General features: G+C 53.2%; 1 protein-coding gene across 4 annotated transcripts; it reads left to right on the forward strand.

Moving 5' to 3' along the window:
• Nucleotides 1-336: 336 nt before the first annotated feature.
• GMEB2 (glucocorticoid modulatory element binding protein 2) lies at nt 337-16,258 on the forward strand. 4 transcript variants are annotated; one of them, XM_027646260.1, is made up of 11 exons: nt 337-574; nt 720-803; nt 2,175-2,342; nt 7,201-7,298; nt 8,086-8,216; nt 9,610-9,713; nt 10,958-11,115; nt 12,773-12,844; nt 13,417-13,554; nt 14,088-14,210; nt 14,394-16,258. In XM_027646260.1, the coding sequence occupies exons 3-11, from the start codon at nt 2,212-2,214 to the stop codon at nt 15,038-15,040; spliced, it is 1,602 nt and encodes a 533-aa protein (XP_027502061.1). In that variant the 5' UTR covers nt 337-574; nt 720-803; nt 2,175-2,211; the 3' UTR covers nt 15,041-16,258. The 4 variants fall into 4 exon arrangements, with proteins under 4 accessions (XP_027502061.1, XP_027502059.1, XP_027502062.1 ...); XM_027646258.1 differs by having other exon boundaries at nt 337-803; XM_027646261.1 differs by lacking the exons at nt 337-574; nt 720-803 and adding an exon at nt 1,302-1,848.
• The last annotated feature ends 1,636 nt before the right edge of the window (nt 16,259-17,894 follow it).

Raw genomic sequence — 17,894 nt, forward strand, 5'->3', positions numbered from 1 at the left:
CCCCCCTGCTTCCTGGGAAGCCGCTCTCCACCCTCCTGCAACCCTCTTCCGGGCAGCCCCCCTCCGTGCACCCCCTCCCGCGTGTACCCCCCAACCCCGTGCAGCCGCAGCCCCCTGTGCCCCCCTCTCCATGCAGCCCGCCTCCCGTAGTACCCCTGGTGCTTCATTGCATATCGCCCCTCCCTGAAGCCACCTCTCCGTGCACCCCCCGTGCACCCTTTTGCAACTCCCTTGAAGCCCCCTCCCCGTGCTCCCCCTCTCTCTGTGCTCTCCTGCAGCCCACCTCATGCACCTCCCTCGCTCTGCACCCCCAAGTACCCTCCCTGCACCCCCACCTTCACCCCCTCCCTCTCTGCACCCCCTTGATTGCTGTCCCCAGTTGTCTCCCCCCGTGCAATCCTCTCCCTGCTCTCTACCGTCCTGATGCTGCACCCAAAAAATCCTTTCCTGCCCTCCCAGTTGAGCAATGCTTTTTTCTTTTTCCTTTTTGTATTTTTTTTCCCCACCTCACCCCGAGTCTTTCCTGCAGCCCTCGATGCGCCCTCATCACCCTGTGAGGTGCACCAGGAGGGATGTCCGTGGGCACCCTGAGCCCTGGGGTGCTCCCCTATGCCCCTCATCCCCCTCCACCACCCCACTGCACCCCGCTGCTGCTGTGATTTTAGTCACTTTTTAGATAAATTGTGTTTTCAGATCAGTTTTTCTCCATTCCATGCCAGTTCTTCCCTGAAGGCATTTGAGAAGCACATGTGGAGTTCAATCCCATGATGCTGGGCAGGATGTCTGGAGCATCCCAAAGCCACGTGCTGGTGCAGAGGCCGTTGTGGGTGATGCTAATGCTGCAGGAGGGGTTTTACCCTGAAATGAAGGACAAGTGTGGAGATAGAGTGACAACAAAAATGGGAATAGTCGAGCCAAATGCAGCTGAGTGATTGCACTGTTGTGAAAACTAAAGTGCTTCTGTTGGTGGCTTTGTGCTGGACTGGCATGGAAGGGCCAGTCCACCTTAGATGAATCCAAGGGCTCCGTGGAGGTGAAGATCAAGTTGTGGGGTCTGTGGGTCAGGCAGGTGTTTCTGCAGGGTGTGAACCTGGTTGTGAAGTCACATTGGACGCGTTGGGTCAGGGCACTGCTCCAGTCATGTCCTGGGGAAGTGGTGGGACCCAAGTGGCATCTCTGCTGTGCTCTGTGCCACTGCTTGAAGGACTTCATGGGGGTCTGAGCTTGAACAGCCAGGCCTGGATAAGGTGTACCCTTACCTGTCTCTGTGTGGGCTGCACTAGTGCTATGGGAAATGCTTTGTTGGTGCTGACTTCTCCATACCTGGACATGGGCTGATCTCCAGCACTGTGGGCAGCAGGGCAACGGAGGGGATTCTCTCCCTCTGCTCTGCTCTGCTGCGACCTCTCCTGCAGTGCTGCCTCCAGCTCTAGGGCCCCCAACATCAGAAGGATGTGGAGCTGCTGGAGTGAGTCCGCAGGAGGCCATGGACATGCTCTGACTGCCGGAGCATCTCTGCTATGGAGACAAGCTGGGAGTGTTTGGCTTGGAGAAGAGAAGGCTCTGGGGAGACCTTAGAGAACCTTCCAGTGCCTAAAGGGGTTCCAAGAGAGCTGGAGAGGGAGTGCTGTCTTACATCTATTGCTGATTTATTAGAAATGCACACTTTTAAATAGTTTCCAGATGTCACTTTGTTTCTGCGGGCTTGACATGCTTTTTTAATTTGAATTTTGTGTGTGTGACTTTGGAGGAAGGAAGAGTCCCTGTTTTTGCCATGAAGGAGGCAGTGATGATCTCCTCTGGCAGCATGAAATCCTTCTGAGATAGTTTGAAATACTCAGTGTTAAGGTGTGTTGCTAAATGTATCTTCATAGAGTTTTCGGTGAATGCCAGGACCATTTTTTTTTTTTGACCACTGTCATACTCTGCCCTTCATCTCCTGCACCTCAGTCCCACCCATGCCCATCACTCTCACCCAGCCTGCAGAGTGTGTGTTGGGTTGAGTCTCCCCTCGTCCCTCCTCCTGGGAAGGATCACTTGGGGATTTGCTCGTCCACTCTCTGTAGGAACGCGCGGTCCTTGCAGCCCCTCTTCCCACCACACCGATGCTCCTTCCACAACCAAGGCTGTCAGTGAGACCTGCTGACATGGGGCTTCCCCTCGTTTCTTCACAGGCAGCTGGTGACCCAGGGCTCTCCCACTCCTGCTGGGATGGCGACGCCGGACGTCAGCGTCCACATGGAGGAGGTGGTGGTGGTGACGACGCCCGACGGCGCCGTGGACGGCGGGGGCATGGAGGAGGTGAAGACAGTGCTGGTCACCACCAACCTGTCCCAGCACGGGTAAGAGATGGGGTCGGTGCACACCGAGGGGATGTGCTGGAAACCTGTGGCTGTAATCAGCTGGGCTGGGATTTAATCCCCCACTGCTCCCTCCTGCGTCACGGCTCACCCAGGAGTACCCGGTGCCTCGTTAGGGCCTTGCTGACACCCCAGGACCGTACCCAGGGCTCTGCAGCTCTGAACTTGCAGAGCAGGCTCCACTGTTTTTCTGTTAAAGCTGAGTTACCACTGGTGGTTTTGAGCTGGTGCTACCCAGAGTGAAAAGCAATAAAGCCTTTTTTTATTATTATTTATTTATTTATTTATTTATTAAAAAACTAAAAAAAAAGCCAAAACCCCAACCCAAAATATCCTTTTCTGAGTGGATGTGGATGTTGGAATGGGCACAAATCCGGTTGGAACAGGACACCAGTAGCTAAATCAATGTTTTTCTGCTATTTATTTCACAATTGCTTCACTAAGCTGCATACCTCCAAGGGATGAGTCTGGCTGCAGCACGGTGAGGGTGATGCAGCTGGGCTCCCCTTCCCTGAGGGTAGGTGGGTTTGGGGCTGTTTTTCAGCCAAGCTCTGCAGGAGCCTGCACTGCCAGCAATGGGAGTGAGAGAGGTGGCCTTGAAACCACACAGTGCTGAACGGGGAGGCACTGCTCAAAAAACCCAGAGTGAACGTGACTGATTGTCCAAGTGCTGTTGCTTTCCCTAATTTCTGCCTTTTTTGTTGGAATTTCAGATTTGAGGCTGTTGGTTCAGATCTGGCCTGTTCATTGGCAGGTGGGCCATGGCCAAGGAGCCTGGCTGGTACCTTGAAGGCCCATGTGGTGATGGGCTCTTTGCTTTATGTCTTTATGTTTTTCATGGGATGGTGCCCAGAGCCATTTTTGTGCTTTGCTCTTTTGGTGGGCAGAAAATCCAGAATTAACACCTGGAGCTGGATCCAGGCAGGTTTGTCTGATCCAGAAGTCCTTGTACCTGAAATAAGTGGGTGGTGAGTGGCTGTTTATTCCTCTCCATAAGAAGGAGGTGTTTGTCTCCTTTTCTCAAACATGTCTTTATGTCAGTGCCCTGGGGCTTTGGGCAGGGCAGAAGGGGACAGTGCATTCCCTTTGTGCTGCTCCAATCCAATGGGATAAAACCCATTAACAGATGAATTTCTGATAGAGAACAGACAGGGACACAGGCAGAGGCAAGAGCTGTCAGTGCTGGGATGGGCAGGATCTGCCCAGCTCCTCCACATCCTGAGTCTGTGAGTGCTTCCAAAAACCTTCTCCATTCCCAGAAGAGTGGGTGATGGTGGGGAAGAAGGGTTCCACTCCTCTTGCTTTCTATCCCATGGTGACTTCCTTGGCTCCCTCAGTGGAGAAGCAGCCAGACATGAAACTTGGGATGTGTCTGCTCTTGGATGCAGGATGGTTCCTGGTTGTAAAGTGGCTCTGAGCCTCTGCAGATCCACGTGCGTGTTGTCTGGGAACATGGATCACAGCAGAGTTTGGCTCAGTCAGTTTGGTTTCTTTTTGCTCTTAGTTCCCCTCCTGTTTTAGCTTAGAAACCTTTTCTCACCCTCCCAGTGTCCCCTGGATGGTCAGGAGCGGGACAGCTCTGCACAGCAGAGGGAGGAACGTTTTCATTTAGTTGCAGCTCTGAGCAGAGATACCTTGGCAGGCATGAAAAGATTCCCTGAGGGTTTTCCATGCAGCTCTCTGGAGAAGGGCTGCTGAGCAGGCTCCTGACTCCCCCCTGCTTCGGGATGGTAGTGGGTCCATGGAAAGGATGTGGATTTTGGGGTCACGGAGCAAAACCTGCCTGACTCTCCTTGCCGAGCAGGGCAGTGGGGCTGGTGGAGGGTGGCAACATGAGCCACCCACAGTCTCTTCATGGCTTTGGATGGTTGCCTTCATGGGGCTCTACTCCCACAGGGGTGCTGGCTTCCTCTCCCTTTCCCTCTGTAGCCCCAGCTGGCATCAGGAGAGTGACTGCAGGCATGGGCTGAGATCCCTCGGTGTTGGCTCAGTCACCGCTCACACAGGGAGCTTTCAACTTGCCTTGTGTGGCACTTAAACCAAGCTCAGCTTGGGGGCTGGTGCCTTTTTCTAGTGCTCCTTTGGATATGGATTTGCTATTAAAAAAACTCCCTATGCAACCAATTGTTAAGAGCTTAATTAGTCCATGTGTTCTTAAGGAAAAGGCAGAGGGAAATGGGAAAATAATAATGAGCAAGAAGCTTTTCACTTTGGTCTGCGATTAGAAGGGGTCTATGCTTGGTGCTCTGACAAGGTACTTGTATTTCTGATCAGCAGCCCGAGCTCAAGGTTTTTGGGGGGAGACTTTTTTCTCTCTCAAGTTTCCAGGCGAGGCAGGAGAGAGGAGAAAGGAGATGCCAGCCTGGTGTGTTATCCACACGTGCTTTCTTCTCTTCCTCCCATCTGGTTTATGGATCCTCCTGGGGAGGAAGATGAGAACCATCCTCCCTGGGCTTCGTCATGGCAACCAGCAAAGGCAGGACTGGCTTGGGGGGTTGCACTGCTGGGGCTTGGGAGGTGTTTGTGTTTTCTCTTGCATCTGCCCCTGGAATGGGATGGGAGAAGCAGTGTGGAGACGCTCACCTTTTCTTGTGGTTTTATCTCCTCCCCAGTTGTATCTCCACGTCAGACACAGACTTTAGTGGCTTGAATTTTTAGTACAAGCTTGGAGTTGGTTTGTCTTCCTCTGGAGGTTTAAGGTGTGGGTTGGGTTATTCCTCCCCATCCAGTCGTGCCTTTCGGTCATTTTTCGGAGTGGTGCGAATGCGATGGAGTCCAGGAGGAAGCTCTGTTTCAGGTGCTGACTTTCTGCTGCAGGGGTTTCTTCTGGGTAAGTTGGTGTTGGTTATTGATCTGGTGGCAGGTGGAGGCAGGGCAGGGCTGTGGGGTGCTGGGCTGAGGTGGCTGCTGCCTCTGGCACCCTGCTGAAGTGATACATACTTTTCTCCAAATGTACCCAGAGAAATGCAAGAACCCAGCAGCAAACTCATGAAAAATAAACAGGTCACGGTTCTTCTGTTCTTCTGTCAGATTGCCACTTCTCTAATACTCACCTGTGTGCAGATGCCTTAGCAAAGAGTTTACCTTTTCGAGTCCTTTTGTGTTACCCATCTCCTTCCCCTCCCAGGACTCTGGGCTGTTGGTCTCTGGGAGGTGCAGAGGCAGTGTGACATCCATCCCCTTTTTGTCACAGCTGGATCTGCCTCCATCTCTCTCTTCTGTGGAGCAGCATCTCCAAGTTACTCACCTGGTGAGGCCGAGCTGCCGCCCACACCTTCCTTATCTCTGTGCTGCTCCCCACAGGTACCTGCCCTGCAGCTGCCAAGGGGAGGGATGCTTTGAAGCTGCAGTTCCACCCTGGAGCTGTGTGTTAGGAGTCAGGACAGAAAAACCAGTTGCTCTTGAATTTCCTTGTCCCCGTGGCACCGCAGGTGGAAAACGCGGTTGGCAGTGAGTCATTAGGACCATCTTTTAATTCACCCATGATACCAAACTGGGGTAGATTTCAGGTTTGTTTTCTCCATACAGTCTTCCTAGGAAATTTATATGCCTAAGTGAAAAGCTAATTGTATTTTCCCCCCGCCTTCCCCTGCAGGACAAGCTTGATGCAGCAATTACTCATCTTCAATAACACTACCAAACACACATCTTAAAAGGAAGGTAGATTTAGATGGGATTTTAGGAAGAAATCCTGCCCTGTGAAGGTGGTGAGGCACTGGCTCAGGTTGCCCAGAGAAGCTGTGGCTGCCCCATCCTTGGAAGTGTTCAATAACAGGTCAGACAAGGCTTGGAGCAACTTGGTCTAGTGGAAGGTGTCCCTGCCCGTGGCAAGGAGGTTGGAATGAGATGGTCTTTAAGATCTTTTCCAACCCAAACCATTTTGTGGTTTAATGAAAACCCATTAGGAATGGTCCCTGCTGAGCACTGGCTGTGATGCACAGGTCAGATCTGTAGGGGTCCCAGATGGGGGTACCAGTTGAGGGGGTGAGGAACATGTCCCTGATCACAGCTCCAAATGCCTGCTCCCTGAGAGTGTGCACCAAAGCTCATTGAAGGGGGTTGAGGCTCTGTATGCCACAGTGAGAGCTGGGACATGAGAACAATGAGGATGTGGGTGCTGTGCAGGACCCACTGCGTGACTCTGTGGGCAAAACACTAAGAGAAGGCAGAGATCTCCAGTGTGAGAAGGTTGGAAGCAGCTGGATATCTAGCTATTAGTGGATATCATGGGTATATCAGGTTCTAAGAGGCTCAGAGATCGGATTGTGAGGGTCTGTAGCTCATGTCATCTCTGCTCACAGATCTGCTGTTGGGATTTGTCAAACTTCTTTATAGTGTCTCTGTGGCTCCTTGAGGCCCTGCTCCCACGAGCATCCTGCATACCAGGGGATTCAGCCAGTCCTTTGCCCAGACAGCAGCAGCATGTTTCACACATGTTTTTCCTGGGGAAATCTCAGGCAGAGCTGCCAGAAGCTGGCAGTGACTTCTGAGCAAGGGGCTGTGCTGACAGCATCCCTCCACGCCAGCTCTCCAGCATGGGCTGGGCCAGAGGCAGCTCCATGGGGCTGGGATTAAAGGGGAGGCAAGGCAGCTCCATGGGGCTGGGATTAAAGGGGAGGCAAGGCAAAGCCAGCCAGGCTGCTGACAGGGGCCTGCCTGCTGTGGGGCTCTTCATCTCCACATGGAAAAACGGAGTTGAGCCTCCCAAACCCAGAGCTGACTTTTAACTCTTGTGGGAAAATGTGGTCCGAGGGACTTCTGAGGCAATGTCTCCATGGGGCATTGGGTGTGGGGGTGGCACAGCCACATGGCTTAAGGATGTCTCTGATTCTCTTTCCAGTGGTGACATAAACGAAGACACTCTGGAGACTGAAAATGCAGCTGCTGCAGCTGCTGCTGCTTTCACGGCCTCCACACACCTGAAGGAAGCGGTTCTAGGTAGGTCAGCTCCTTCCATATCCCCTTGGTTGAGCTGTGCCAGCTCCACTACCCCAGATGTGGCACAACCCTGCTCTGGTGCTGGCTGAGAAAGTCCGGGCACCGCTGTGCAGAGCCACCGAGGTACCAGGGATGTTCTGTTGGCCTTGGGGATGCTCTCCCAGGGGTACTAGGGATGCTCTCACAGCACCCAGGGGAGCCCAGTGGGCATCAGGGGGTTGGGTGATCAGGAGGGAGCTGACAGTGCCTGGCTGGGCTGCTGCTGCCCTCTCCTGGTGCGGGATGAGTCCCTGTGCTTGGCCATCCCTGGCTTCTGCCCTTCCAGCCTGCCATGGGGATGGCAGTTTGCAGCAAACTCACTGGCTTTGGTTACAGGTAAAAGTGAATTTGGGGAGCAAAAACTGTGACCAACGGGGCTGGAGTTGACTTAAAGCCAGGTTTAGCCTAAAACCAAGGGTGTCTCCACCCAAATAACATCATTCCTTTCTTTTTTATCAAGAGTGAGACCACTGACTTCTTAAGATTCCATGTGCTCAGCTGCAGCTCAGTTGGCATAAATCTACCTGGGCTGTTTTGCCTGAGAAATTTGGGTGGTTGGATGCTTTAGTAGCAAAATGCAAGTGAGTGGTGGCCACAAACCCCTATACGCTCCACCATGCAACATCTACTCTTTTTTCATTCCTGAGTTTCAAAACTGCTTTTCACTGCATGTGTGCCTCGGGGAGGTGAATGGGGGGCTGTGGCTCATGTTTCTTTTTGATCTGTCCCTTCCTCTGATCCCTGTGAGAAGTGAAGATGGCTGAAGATGAGGACAGTTTGGAGGCAGAGATTGTCTACCCCATCACCTGCGGGGACAGCAAAGCCAACCTCATCTGGAGGAAGTTTGTGTGCCCTGGGATCAATGTGAAGTGTGTGCAGGTGAGAGCAGAGAGCCCAACTCTGGGCTCATGCCCGTGTTGTGGGCTCACCTGGCCTGTCCTGGTTGTGATGAGCTGTGGTAGCTGCATCAGAACCACATCATGCTGGGAAAGGAGTAAATTTTCCTGGTACTGTGGTACCTGATATTTGTCTTGGCCAAGTCGAGCAGTTCTGGCTGGAAAGACACTGCCTCAACTAAATGTGTTATTGAAAATTTTGAGAAACTTGGACACTTCCAGTATCTGCTCAGTTGGAAAGTTGATAGTTTGCATGAATTCACTAATGCACTGTGAGTGAGTCATTGATGGCATTTGTACATGGCCTAAACAATACCCTGCTAAGGGAGAGTGTCCTTGGGCTCTGCTGCAAGAGGGCTCCCAAAGGATGGTCCTTGCCTTTCCTAGGAGAGATGGTCTTCTCCATCCCCAAGGCAGAGGACAGGTACTGCTGCAAGTAATGTTGCTGCCACCTAAAATCCATCCTCTGCACTGAAGCCCATGTCCTTGTTAAGAGAAGCAGTTTCTCATGCACTCATGGTGGTGTTGCTCTGTGTTGGTCAACATGGGCATGGAGAAGAGGAGACCTGGGTTTGGGAAATCCTTTGAGATGGGCTGTAAGAGAATGCTTTAGAGAGAGCTGCCTGTTCACAGCTGGACTTGAGGAACTTGGAGGTCTTTGTCAACCTTAACAATTTTATAACTCTGTGATTCTACAGTTTGCTGTTAGGTCAGCACGTGTGTTCAGTCATGGCTGGGTGTGTAGGGCAATAAAAGAAAGGGAAAGAGTTGGCAAGGTGTGTGCCAGCTGCCTGAAGCTGGTTTTCAGTAGAAGTGGGTGTGTGCTGCGAGAGAGGCCAGAGGTTCCACTGATACCAATGGTTGGGCTCGGGAGCAGGAGGTCAAAGACCAAATGATCTTTGACCCCACAAATGGGCTTCTTCCCTCTCTCCTATGGGCCTTAACATGTCCCTGGACCCAAATGTTACTGGTGCAGCCCAGCTTTTGCTGAGTCCACTGTTAGTGGGAGTGTGAGCAGCTCCCTGCTGTTAATGATATTTTGCACAAGCTCCGGGTGCTTTTTCCCAGCTGTCCTGCCCAGGCTGGGCACTTCCAAACTCACACAGACCCCAAGCCCTTGGCTCTGAGCAGCTGTTAACTAATCATCCATGTTTGGCTTTAATCTTTTTAACTTGGCCAGGGTTCTCTGGGGTGGGAAGTATGTGCCAGCCATCTGGTTTGGTGGTGTTAAATGGCACGTGGAGGCTGCGGTGCAGCTGCACCCACTGCTGGGCACCGGGAAATGCCGCCGGGCTCCGCGGCTGAACCCTGCTGGCAGGGCACCCCTGGGTTATTTACAGCTTGTGGCAGTGATGTTGCACCTCTGCCTTCTGCAGTTCGATGATCACCTAATTAGCCCCAAGGAGTTTGTCCACTTGGCAGGCAAGTCCACCCTGAAGGATTGGAAGCGGGCGATCCGGATGAACGGGATCATGCTCCGGTGAGTCTCTTCCTTTTTATCTGTGGGCACTTCTTTCTCAGGGAATAGTGGTGGGGCAGAAACGAGCCTTTGGCACAGTTGTTTTCCTGCTGAGGGAGCAAATGAACCACTAAACATTTGTTTTAATGACAACCTGGCCCCAAATGTGGTCAGTCCAATGGCTTTGCTCTGTCCCTTGTGCCTAGGGAATAATTTGGGGCAAGAAATATTTCTCTGGTCATTTTAGGACTTGAACCACACTGAGATCCCAGCTGGTGTAAGGACACTGGAAATTTTAATGGTCACTGGTGGTCAGGCCATGCTGTCTGTGGGCTCCCAGTATGACCCACCAGATGGAATTGGTCTGGTCATCACTAATGCTCTGGCTGCAGCACATCTGCTTGACATCACTTGGCAAAAAAAAAAAAAAAGAGATTCTTTATGCAAGCATTTATCTTGTCTAGTCTTAACTACAGTAATTCAATTCTTCTATGGTCTTCCTGAACACCAGCCTGAGACTGTGATTTAATTAAAGTCTGTCTATGCCTTTGGGCAGGATAAAAAAGCATCACCTCTTTCTCCAGGAATTGTCAGTGGCTTTGTGCTCTTTTCACAGGGTGACATTGCCTCTCCCTGTATTCTTCTGCTTCAATGCAGGCCTCTCCCATATTCCTCTTAAGCAGCTTTTCCTCCACGTAGATTTTGCATAATAGGCTTAGGCTATGACAAGGCAGGGCTTTGAGGGGAAAAAAAAAACCAACTTCAGGAGGAATGTGTGAAGGCAAGCCCAGCAGCCATGGGAGCTGAGAATCCTTGGGAAGCTCAGGGGATTGTTGGCCAGCAAGGCCTGGGGATGCTTCGGAGACAATGTGCTTAGACTGGGAAGATCCCAAACGCCAGTGTTGCCACCCCCTTTGCTTGAGATGAGAGATCTGATTTTAGTTTATGAATAGGGTTATGCCCCATCTTTTTTTGAGGTGTAGAGTCAGAAAGGGAAGGAAGGAAGAGGCTCCCTGCGGTCTCACCCTGAACTGAGACTCAAGCTGACCCTTCTGCTGGAAGCTGCAGCTTCTGAGGGGATGTGCTGGTGCGACCAGAGAGGGACTTTCTCCTCCCCTTCCTCCCACAACAAACGAGTTCATCAGCTCCAGTAAGGGCTCCTGTTGCCTCTGAGAAGTTTGGTGTGAAGGCTGCCAGGAGCTGCATCTCGGAGCTCTTGGTTCTTGCTGACCTGCCTGTCCCTGTGCTTGCTCCCGCTCTTTCAGGAAGATCATGGACTCAGGAGAGCTGGATTTCTACCAGCACACGAAGGTGTGTTCCAACACGTGCCGGAGCACCAAAATCGACCTGACTGGAGCCAGGGTGTCCCTGACCAGCCAGACATCGACGGAATACATCCCTCTGACTCCCGCCTCTGCCGATGGTACGTCCAGCCATTCCTCACATCAAAGCACAGCAACTGTGCTGTGTAACCCAGGTCCCTTAGGGCTGGAGCTTCCCTTCTGGCTTCAACTTCCCAGGCAACTGAAGCAGAGGACTGCAATTAATCTGTAGTTGTTGCTTGATGAAGTTCCCTTCTGTCCTCACTGCTGGTCGGGCTGTGTCCATAGGGATCAGCTTGGCTTCTCCTGCTGCACAGGGTGCCTGGGTAGGAGTCCCTTCTCCTCTCAGCTCTAACCTGACTTCTTCTGGAATAATTTAGGGGGTTTTATTTAAGGCTCACTTATCAGGTTGGTCTGATGAAAGATTAAAGAGAACTGGGGGACACAGCAGATTATTTTTTTATCTGCACTTGTGAATGTAGATCTTAAAAGTGATGGGGCTATATAGCTGTAACCCTGAACTTAATGGCTTTGAGCTGAAAGAGGGTAGGTTTAGGTTGGCTTTTGGGAAGAAATTCTTCCCTGTGAGGGTGGTGAGGCCCTGGCACAGGTTGGCCAGAGAAGCTGTGGGTGCCCTGTCCCTGGAAGTGTTCAAGGCCAGGTTGGACGGGGCTTGGAGCAACCTGGTCTAGTGGAAGGTGTCCCTGCCCATGGCAGAGAGGTGGAATGAGATGAGCTTTGAGGTCACTCCCAACCTAAACCATTCCCTGGTTTTATGAACTTGACCTGTAATTACAGGAGGCTGTTTTATTGGAAAGCTTTCTAATTTTGAAATAATTCTGTATTTTATAACAACTTTTCCATCTGAGCATGAAGAACAGCCCCCAAAGTTCCCCACGTCTCAAGCTCCTAGTGGTGCTGTGGGACAGGATAAGCCCCTTGTCTGGCTCTCCAGAGTTCCCATGGCACCACATCCTGGTGTTGAGGTGGAGAAGGTGATGCCAATGCACAGCACAGCCTGCTCCAAGCCCTCCTGATAAACATGGACATCAGCTCACCGATGGGAGACACTTCCCATGCCACTGAGCTGTGCTGGAATAACCAGAGCCCTGAGGGCTGTGGAGTAAAGGAGCAGAGTGATTGGATTTAATGGCAGCAGCTGAGCATTCCAAACACTCTGCACAGCTCCGTGGGGCTCTGGCCAGATTCCCATCCATCCTGCTCCTGCGCACGGCTTGAATGACGCCGGTTCCTTGGCTCTATGGTAACAAAACCGCTGAGATTTGGCAGAGCTGGAAGGAGGGAGGGAGCCCTCCTGCATCCCTGCATAGCTGGGGGGCTGCTCTCCCCTTCGAGGCTTTAGAAACCCTCCAGACAAACAGTGGCTGGGTAAAAAGGGCTGCCAGAAAAATCAGAGTAAATCTGTTTGACTTTTGCCCTTAGCGGTACTGGTGTGTTTGCAGGGGAAAGTGGGAGGGAAATGCTGCTCTTGAGCATGTGTTTTTGTGCTGCAAGGGTTGCAGGAGTAATCCCTGGGGATTGCACTCCAATTTGGAAAAATAAGTACAGCTGGCACAGCAACCACTTGGGCGTCTCCCTCTGTTTGGTGTTGGATTCAAACAAAAGTGATCCCGTCCAATAAAAAGGAGCAGTCACGGAAGTGCAGCAAGGGAGTGCTTGGAAACAGCCCGTGAAAATACAGGGAAAAATCAGGACTTGGGAATTTTTTTTTCTTTTCTTTTTTGCTATTGGTTGCAGTGAACGGATCCCCGGCTACAATAACCATAGAAACATGTGAGGATGCCAGTGATTGGAGCACCAGCATCGGAGGTATGGCTTGAGAATCCTGCCAGGCTTGGCCCAGCCGGGTGAAGGAGATGTGGGGAAACAGGGAAATAGGAGGGATGAGGAGCAGGAAGGACCCTCTTGCCAGATCAGCCTTGCATGAATCTCCACTGGGATTATTCCTTTGCTGCTTATGGAGCAAAGCGTGGTGTTATATCCCACCAGTGTGTGGGCTTGGCTACAGCATCACCTGGGGAAGAAGTTGTTTCCAAGCATTAAGATGTCAAAGCCATGGCCAAATGTGGTTCTAGGGGTTAAAAAAAAATAAAAATCTATCAGAGGGGTCATAAAATCATTCTTTTTCCTTGGTGTGCTCTGAACACTGGGCTTTTCTGTAGCATCAGTGTCCTGTTTGTGTAGGACAGAGATTGGGAGAGCACGTCCTTCCCTGGCTGCCCTTCCTTTGGGCCCAGGGGCCTTGCCAAAGCCTCAGCCCCCTGATCTCCAGCCCAGCAGGACTGCACCCCTGCAGGGGGTGTCTGCAGTGAACCCACAGCAGATGGCCATTAAACCACCACCAAGGATTTTGAGGTTCTCCTTGCTTTCTCTTTCTCCAGATGACACCTTTGCTTTTTGGCAAGGTCTGAAGGACACAGGTCTTCTGGAAGAAGTGATCCACGAGTTCCACCAGGAGTTGGTGGAGACCATGAAGGGCTTGCAGCAGCGAGCGCAGGATCCCCCGCTGCAGCTCGGGGGTAAGGACCTGGGCATGGGGCTCAGTCATCTTGGGAGAGGGGCTTGTGGGTTTATTTCTCCTCGGGGGTATATGGGTGGCACTATAGGAACATAGCTCATCATAAAAAATCCCATTTCTGGCTTCTGCCTGGGCAGGCTCTTGGCTGTGCTCAGGGACACTTCAGGTGACCTCAGTTCTCCAATTCCCTGTGCCTGGGGCTTCCACTCTGCTGGCTTTGGGTCTGGACAAATGCTTGGCTTGGGAACTGAGGTGGAATCTGGGCCATTGGAATTACGATACAGCAAGCAGCTACTGTGCCAGCAGATTTCTCATCACCCCTGCTAGGCAGGAGAGGACTGTTTACACGCTGGAGACCTCTTGCCCTTTCTCATGGCTTCTGCCTTCTCCTCTTCCCCAGCCTCTTGCGTTACCCTCCTGCAGATTTTGGCTGTCTCAGCTGGACGCGTTTGCTGTCGTGTGGCTTTTTCCAAGCCGTAAGTAGCTTGCATGGGGAATTTTGCTTCCTCAAAGGTCTGTGTCTTGTTTTTTAAGATGCTGTTTTACTCAACAACGTAGTCCAGAACTTTGGTATGCTGGATCTGGTCAAGAAGGTCCTGGCCAGCCACAAGTGCCAGATGGATCGCTCGAGGGAGCAGTACACACGGGATTTGGCAGGTATGTCCTCAGACCGGTGTGACACTGGTCATTGCTGCCTTCTCTTTTGGGCTAAGAAAGTGGGGTTTATCTTAAAGCTGGTGCTTGCTAAACCAGCCATGGTGGGACTGGCTCCAGGCATCGCCACAGTCCCTGGGAAGCTTGTCCAGGATCCAGGCTGAGCCAAACCTCTTCTCTCTCCAGCTCTGGAGCAGCAGTGTGACGAGCACCGCAAGCGAGCGAAGGAGCTGAAGCACAAATCACAGCATCTCAACAACGTCCTGATGACCCTCACTCCTGTCTCCGTCCCCACACCTCTGAAACGTCCCAGGCTGACCAGGGCCACCTCCGGACCAGCTGCCATCACCTCCCAGGTCCTGTCCCAGCCAGCACAGCTCGCCGTCACCCCTGGCGTGCCAGTCTCCCAGATTGCCAACCTCCCTCTCGGCAAAGTGGTCTCGGCCCTCCCGCCCTCAGTGCTGGGGAAGAGCCCGACCCAGCCCCCCGCTGCCAGCTCCCCGGCCTCCCCACTGCTGGGGGGGTACACGGTGCTGGCCTCCGCCGGCTCCACCTTCCCCAGCACGGTGGAGATCCACCCGGACGCTTCCAACCTGACGGTGCTGAGCACGGCCGCGGTCCAGGACGGCAGCACAGTGGTGAAGGTGGTGAGCCCCTTCCAGCTCCTGACGCTGCCAGGACTCGGCACGACCATCCAGAATGTGACACAAATAGCTCCTGGTGGGAGCACGGTTGTGACTGTCCCGTCTGGTGCCGCCGAGGCCGCCGGGGACGAGCACGCTGCCGCCGCCATCGAGGTGACTGCAGTGGCTGATGAGGCGGAGCAGAAGTGAGAGGGGGGGACTTGCCTGGAGGGACGCTGGCTGTGCCACTCTGGGGGGAACTGCCTCTTCTCTGGCTGCACTGTGGGACAAAGAGTGGTGTCATGAGGGGCACGGGCTGACAAGACTCAGAACGGCTCGTGTTGGGAGTGAGGAGGTTCAGGTCAGACGAAAGGAAGGGGGAGGAAGGATGCCCAGAGAAGGGAAAGGCAAAAGTGCTCTGCCCTGTATGGAGGAGAGAAGAAAAAAAGAGCTTATTTTTTTATAAAGCTTTCCTCCCCTGTTCTCTTGGAATAGTTATCCTGCTCTGGCTCATCAACCCTGCCTCATAGGCAGGCTCAGCCAGAGCAATGTCCGCTGGAGGAGTGGGCAGGAGCAAAAGGAAGAGCAAGTGAAGCTGCCAAGGGGTCTGGCATAAGGGGAGCTTGCTGCTCCTGATCCCCAGGGGCTGCAGGGATGAAGAGGGGATGCCAAGAGCAAGAATTCCATGGATATGTACAATCATCGACACCAGGAAGGGCTCTGTGGCAGTGCAGGCGCAGGCCCCGGGAGGTTGGGTTCTGTGTGTGACACTGGCATTTTTGGGTGGCAGAAACAAGTAGGAGCTGTTGTGACAGCAGTCATGGTGGTTGCCCAGGTCTGCTGGGGGAAGGAGTGGGAAGAGTGAAACCCAGAGGGCCAGGAAGAGCTGTGACTTCTGAGGATTTAGGGTCCTTTTCTAGTTTTCTCAAAAAAAAAATAAAAATCCATTCTTTGGGATTTTTTTTTTTAAGCCAACGGCGATTTTTAAGCAAAGCCCTGGTTGGGAAGCTCATTCTGCATGGCAGAGCCGTACTGCTGAACGTGCAGAGCTGAGCCCAGCGGCCACGCTCCAAGGAGCTCACACTTCCTCACGAGGGGGGACCCCGGTGTCCCCGGTCCCCACGTCCCGCCGGGCGCCTCATCCCGCGGGAGCCGGGCACTGCCGGTCCCTCCCCGCTGGATCTGAGCAGCTGTTCCGTGGTGGGGTGTTCAACCCTCTTCCCCCCAGGATTCCTTCAGCTGCCCTACCCGCTGCGGCTCCCACCAGGTCCCATCCCAGGGCCCCCGTGTGCCCTGCGGCCGCAGCGATGCTCGCGCTGTCTCCGGCTGGAAGGAGTCGGGTGCTTGGAGTGCTGGGGTTTCTCCAAACTTTTATCTGGCAACAGCAGCAGCGACAGGTCACTTTAATGAGTTAATAAATATTTTTTTGAAAGAGTGTTGCTGGTTTATTTTGTTTCTGCGTCTGGGTGCGACAGCTGGGGTTGCAAAGCGGGGGCTAAGGCAGGACAGGAACACTCTTTATTAGATGTAAGTGTATGTGTCCTCTGTGCTCTCTCTGGCTGTGGGTGTGTAAGGAGCCTGAAACGTGGCTCCAAAGTCTGGTTGTCCATGGCACGGCTGGGCCGGACTGGCTGCACCCAGTGCTGATAACCACTGGTCCCCAAGCTGTGTTTAGAAGAGTTCTGACACATAATCATGGGGAAAAGTGATCTATTCCTCTGAGGCATTAGATTTTGTTTCGTTTCAGCAGAGGCTGAGCCGGGGCTGCAATGGAGGAGGAGTCCTGCCTTATCAGAGTCTTTTCCCTCCCAGCTGCCTGCTGTTAAGATATTGAAGTCTTATCTGTGTACTTGGGACAGCAGTAGCATGTCAGACCAAGGAAATATAAAGGTTTGTGATCACCCTGAGCTGCCTTTTGCCTCTCCAGCGGGAGCAGCATTGCTGAGCCACACCTGGGGTGTGTTTCCAGCCCAAATCCCTGTGCTCCCGTGCTGTGATGGTGAGTGAAGGTCCATCTGCACCACAGGGACAACTTTCTCCTGCAGTGGTGGGGCTGGAAAGCCATGGTGCCTTTGTCCAGCCATGAAGAGCTGTGGCCTGAGCATCCTGCTCCAGCCATCTCTGCTTTGGACAAACTCATCCAGGTTATTCAGGGACTGAGGGAGAGGGGACATCCAGGCAGAAAGGGGACAGCTGGAGGGATCTCCTGGCTCCTTTTTAATGGTATCTGAGAGGTGGCATCAGACTGTGGAGTGGGACAGGGTTTGTGGCAGCTCTGCGTTGGCATGACAGTGCTGGGGATGTGGCAGCGGGCAGCAAGTGCCAGGGCAGAGCAGGCAGGAGGCAGCAGCTCTTCCCTGGCTACGTGCACCTTTACCTGCCCTAGAGACTATAGATCACCTCACCGGCAAAGCATTCCCAGCGTGGGCGTACTTTGCTCTGCTAAGCGGCGCTTCCTTGGGATGTAAACAGCTCCCCAAGCAATAAGAGCTCTGCAGGCAGATTTGGGCTGGTGCAATCCTCCCCTCCCTTTGAGCAGCTCTCGGGGCAGCCAGTCAGAAAGGTGCTGGTGGGGCAGCCCTGTTTTTCTCGAGAGACTACCTGGGGTGTTGAGGGATGCCCTGGTGACATGGCTGTGCTGCTCCTGGGAGTGCCGCGGTGCTTCCTCGCCCTGCCGAGGGCAGCTGGGGGCTTGCAGAGTCAGAAACTCGTGGGAGGATGAGGGCTGAAAAGGAAAGGCAAAGAAGGAAGTTGTCTGCAGCAAGCTGTAAGCAGAGATTATAAATTAAGTGTCGGGATGAGTGGCCTTGGGCTGGATGCGGCCGTGGGGACTTGAGCAACATGCCCTGGCCGTGGGGACAGTCCCATGCGAGTGTGGCAGTAGCTCCTGGTCCTGCAGCTCTGGTTTCAGCAGGGGTGGTAAAGCATCGGCCATGGGGGGCACGTCCCACCTGTGCATCAGCTCTTCCCACAGCGCTGAGATCTGGGGCTCTGCAGTGGGGAGCCCTCAAGCCGTGCCCTCTCCAGGGAGGAGGCTCCCAGGGCTGCAGTGAGTGTTGTGCAC

Source organism: Corapipo altera, unplaced genomic scaffold (assembly GCF_003945725.1).
Source record: "Corapipo altera isolate COAL_440 unplaced genomic scaffold, ASM394572v1 64, whole genome shotgun sequence".
Lineage (NCBI taxonomy): Eukaryota > Metazoa > Chordata > Aves > Passeriformes > Pipridae > Corapipo > Corapipo altera.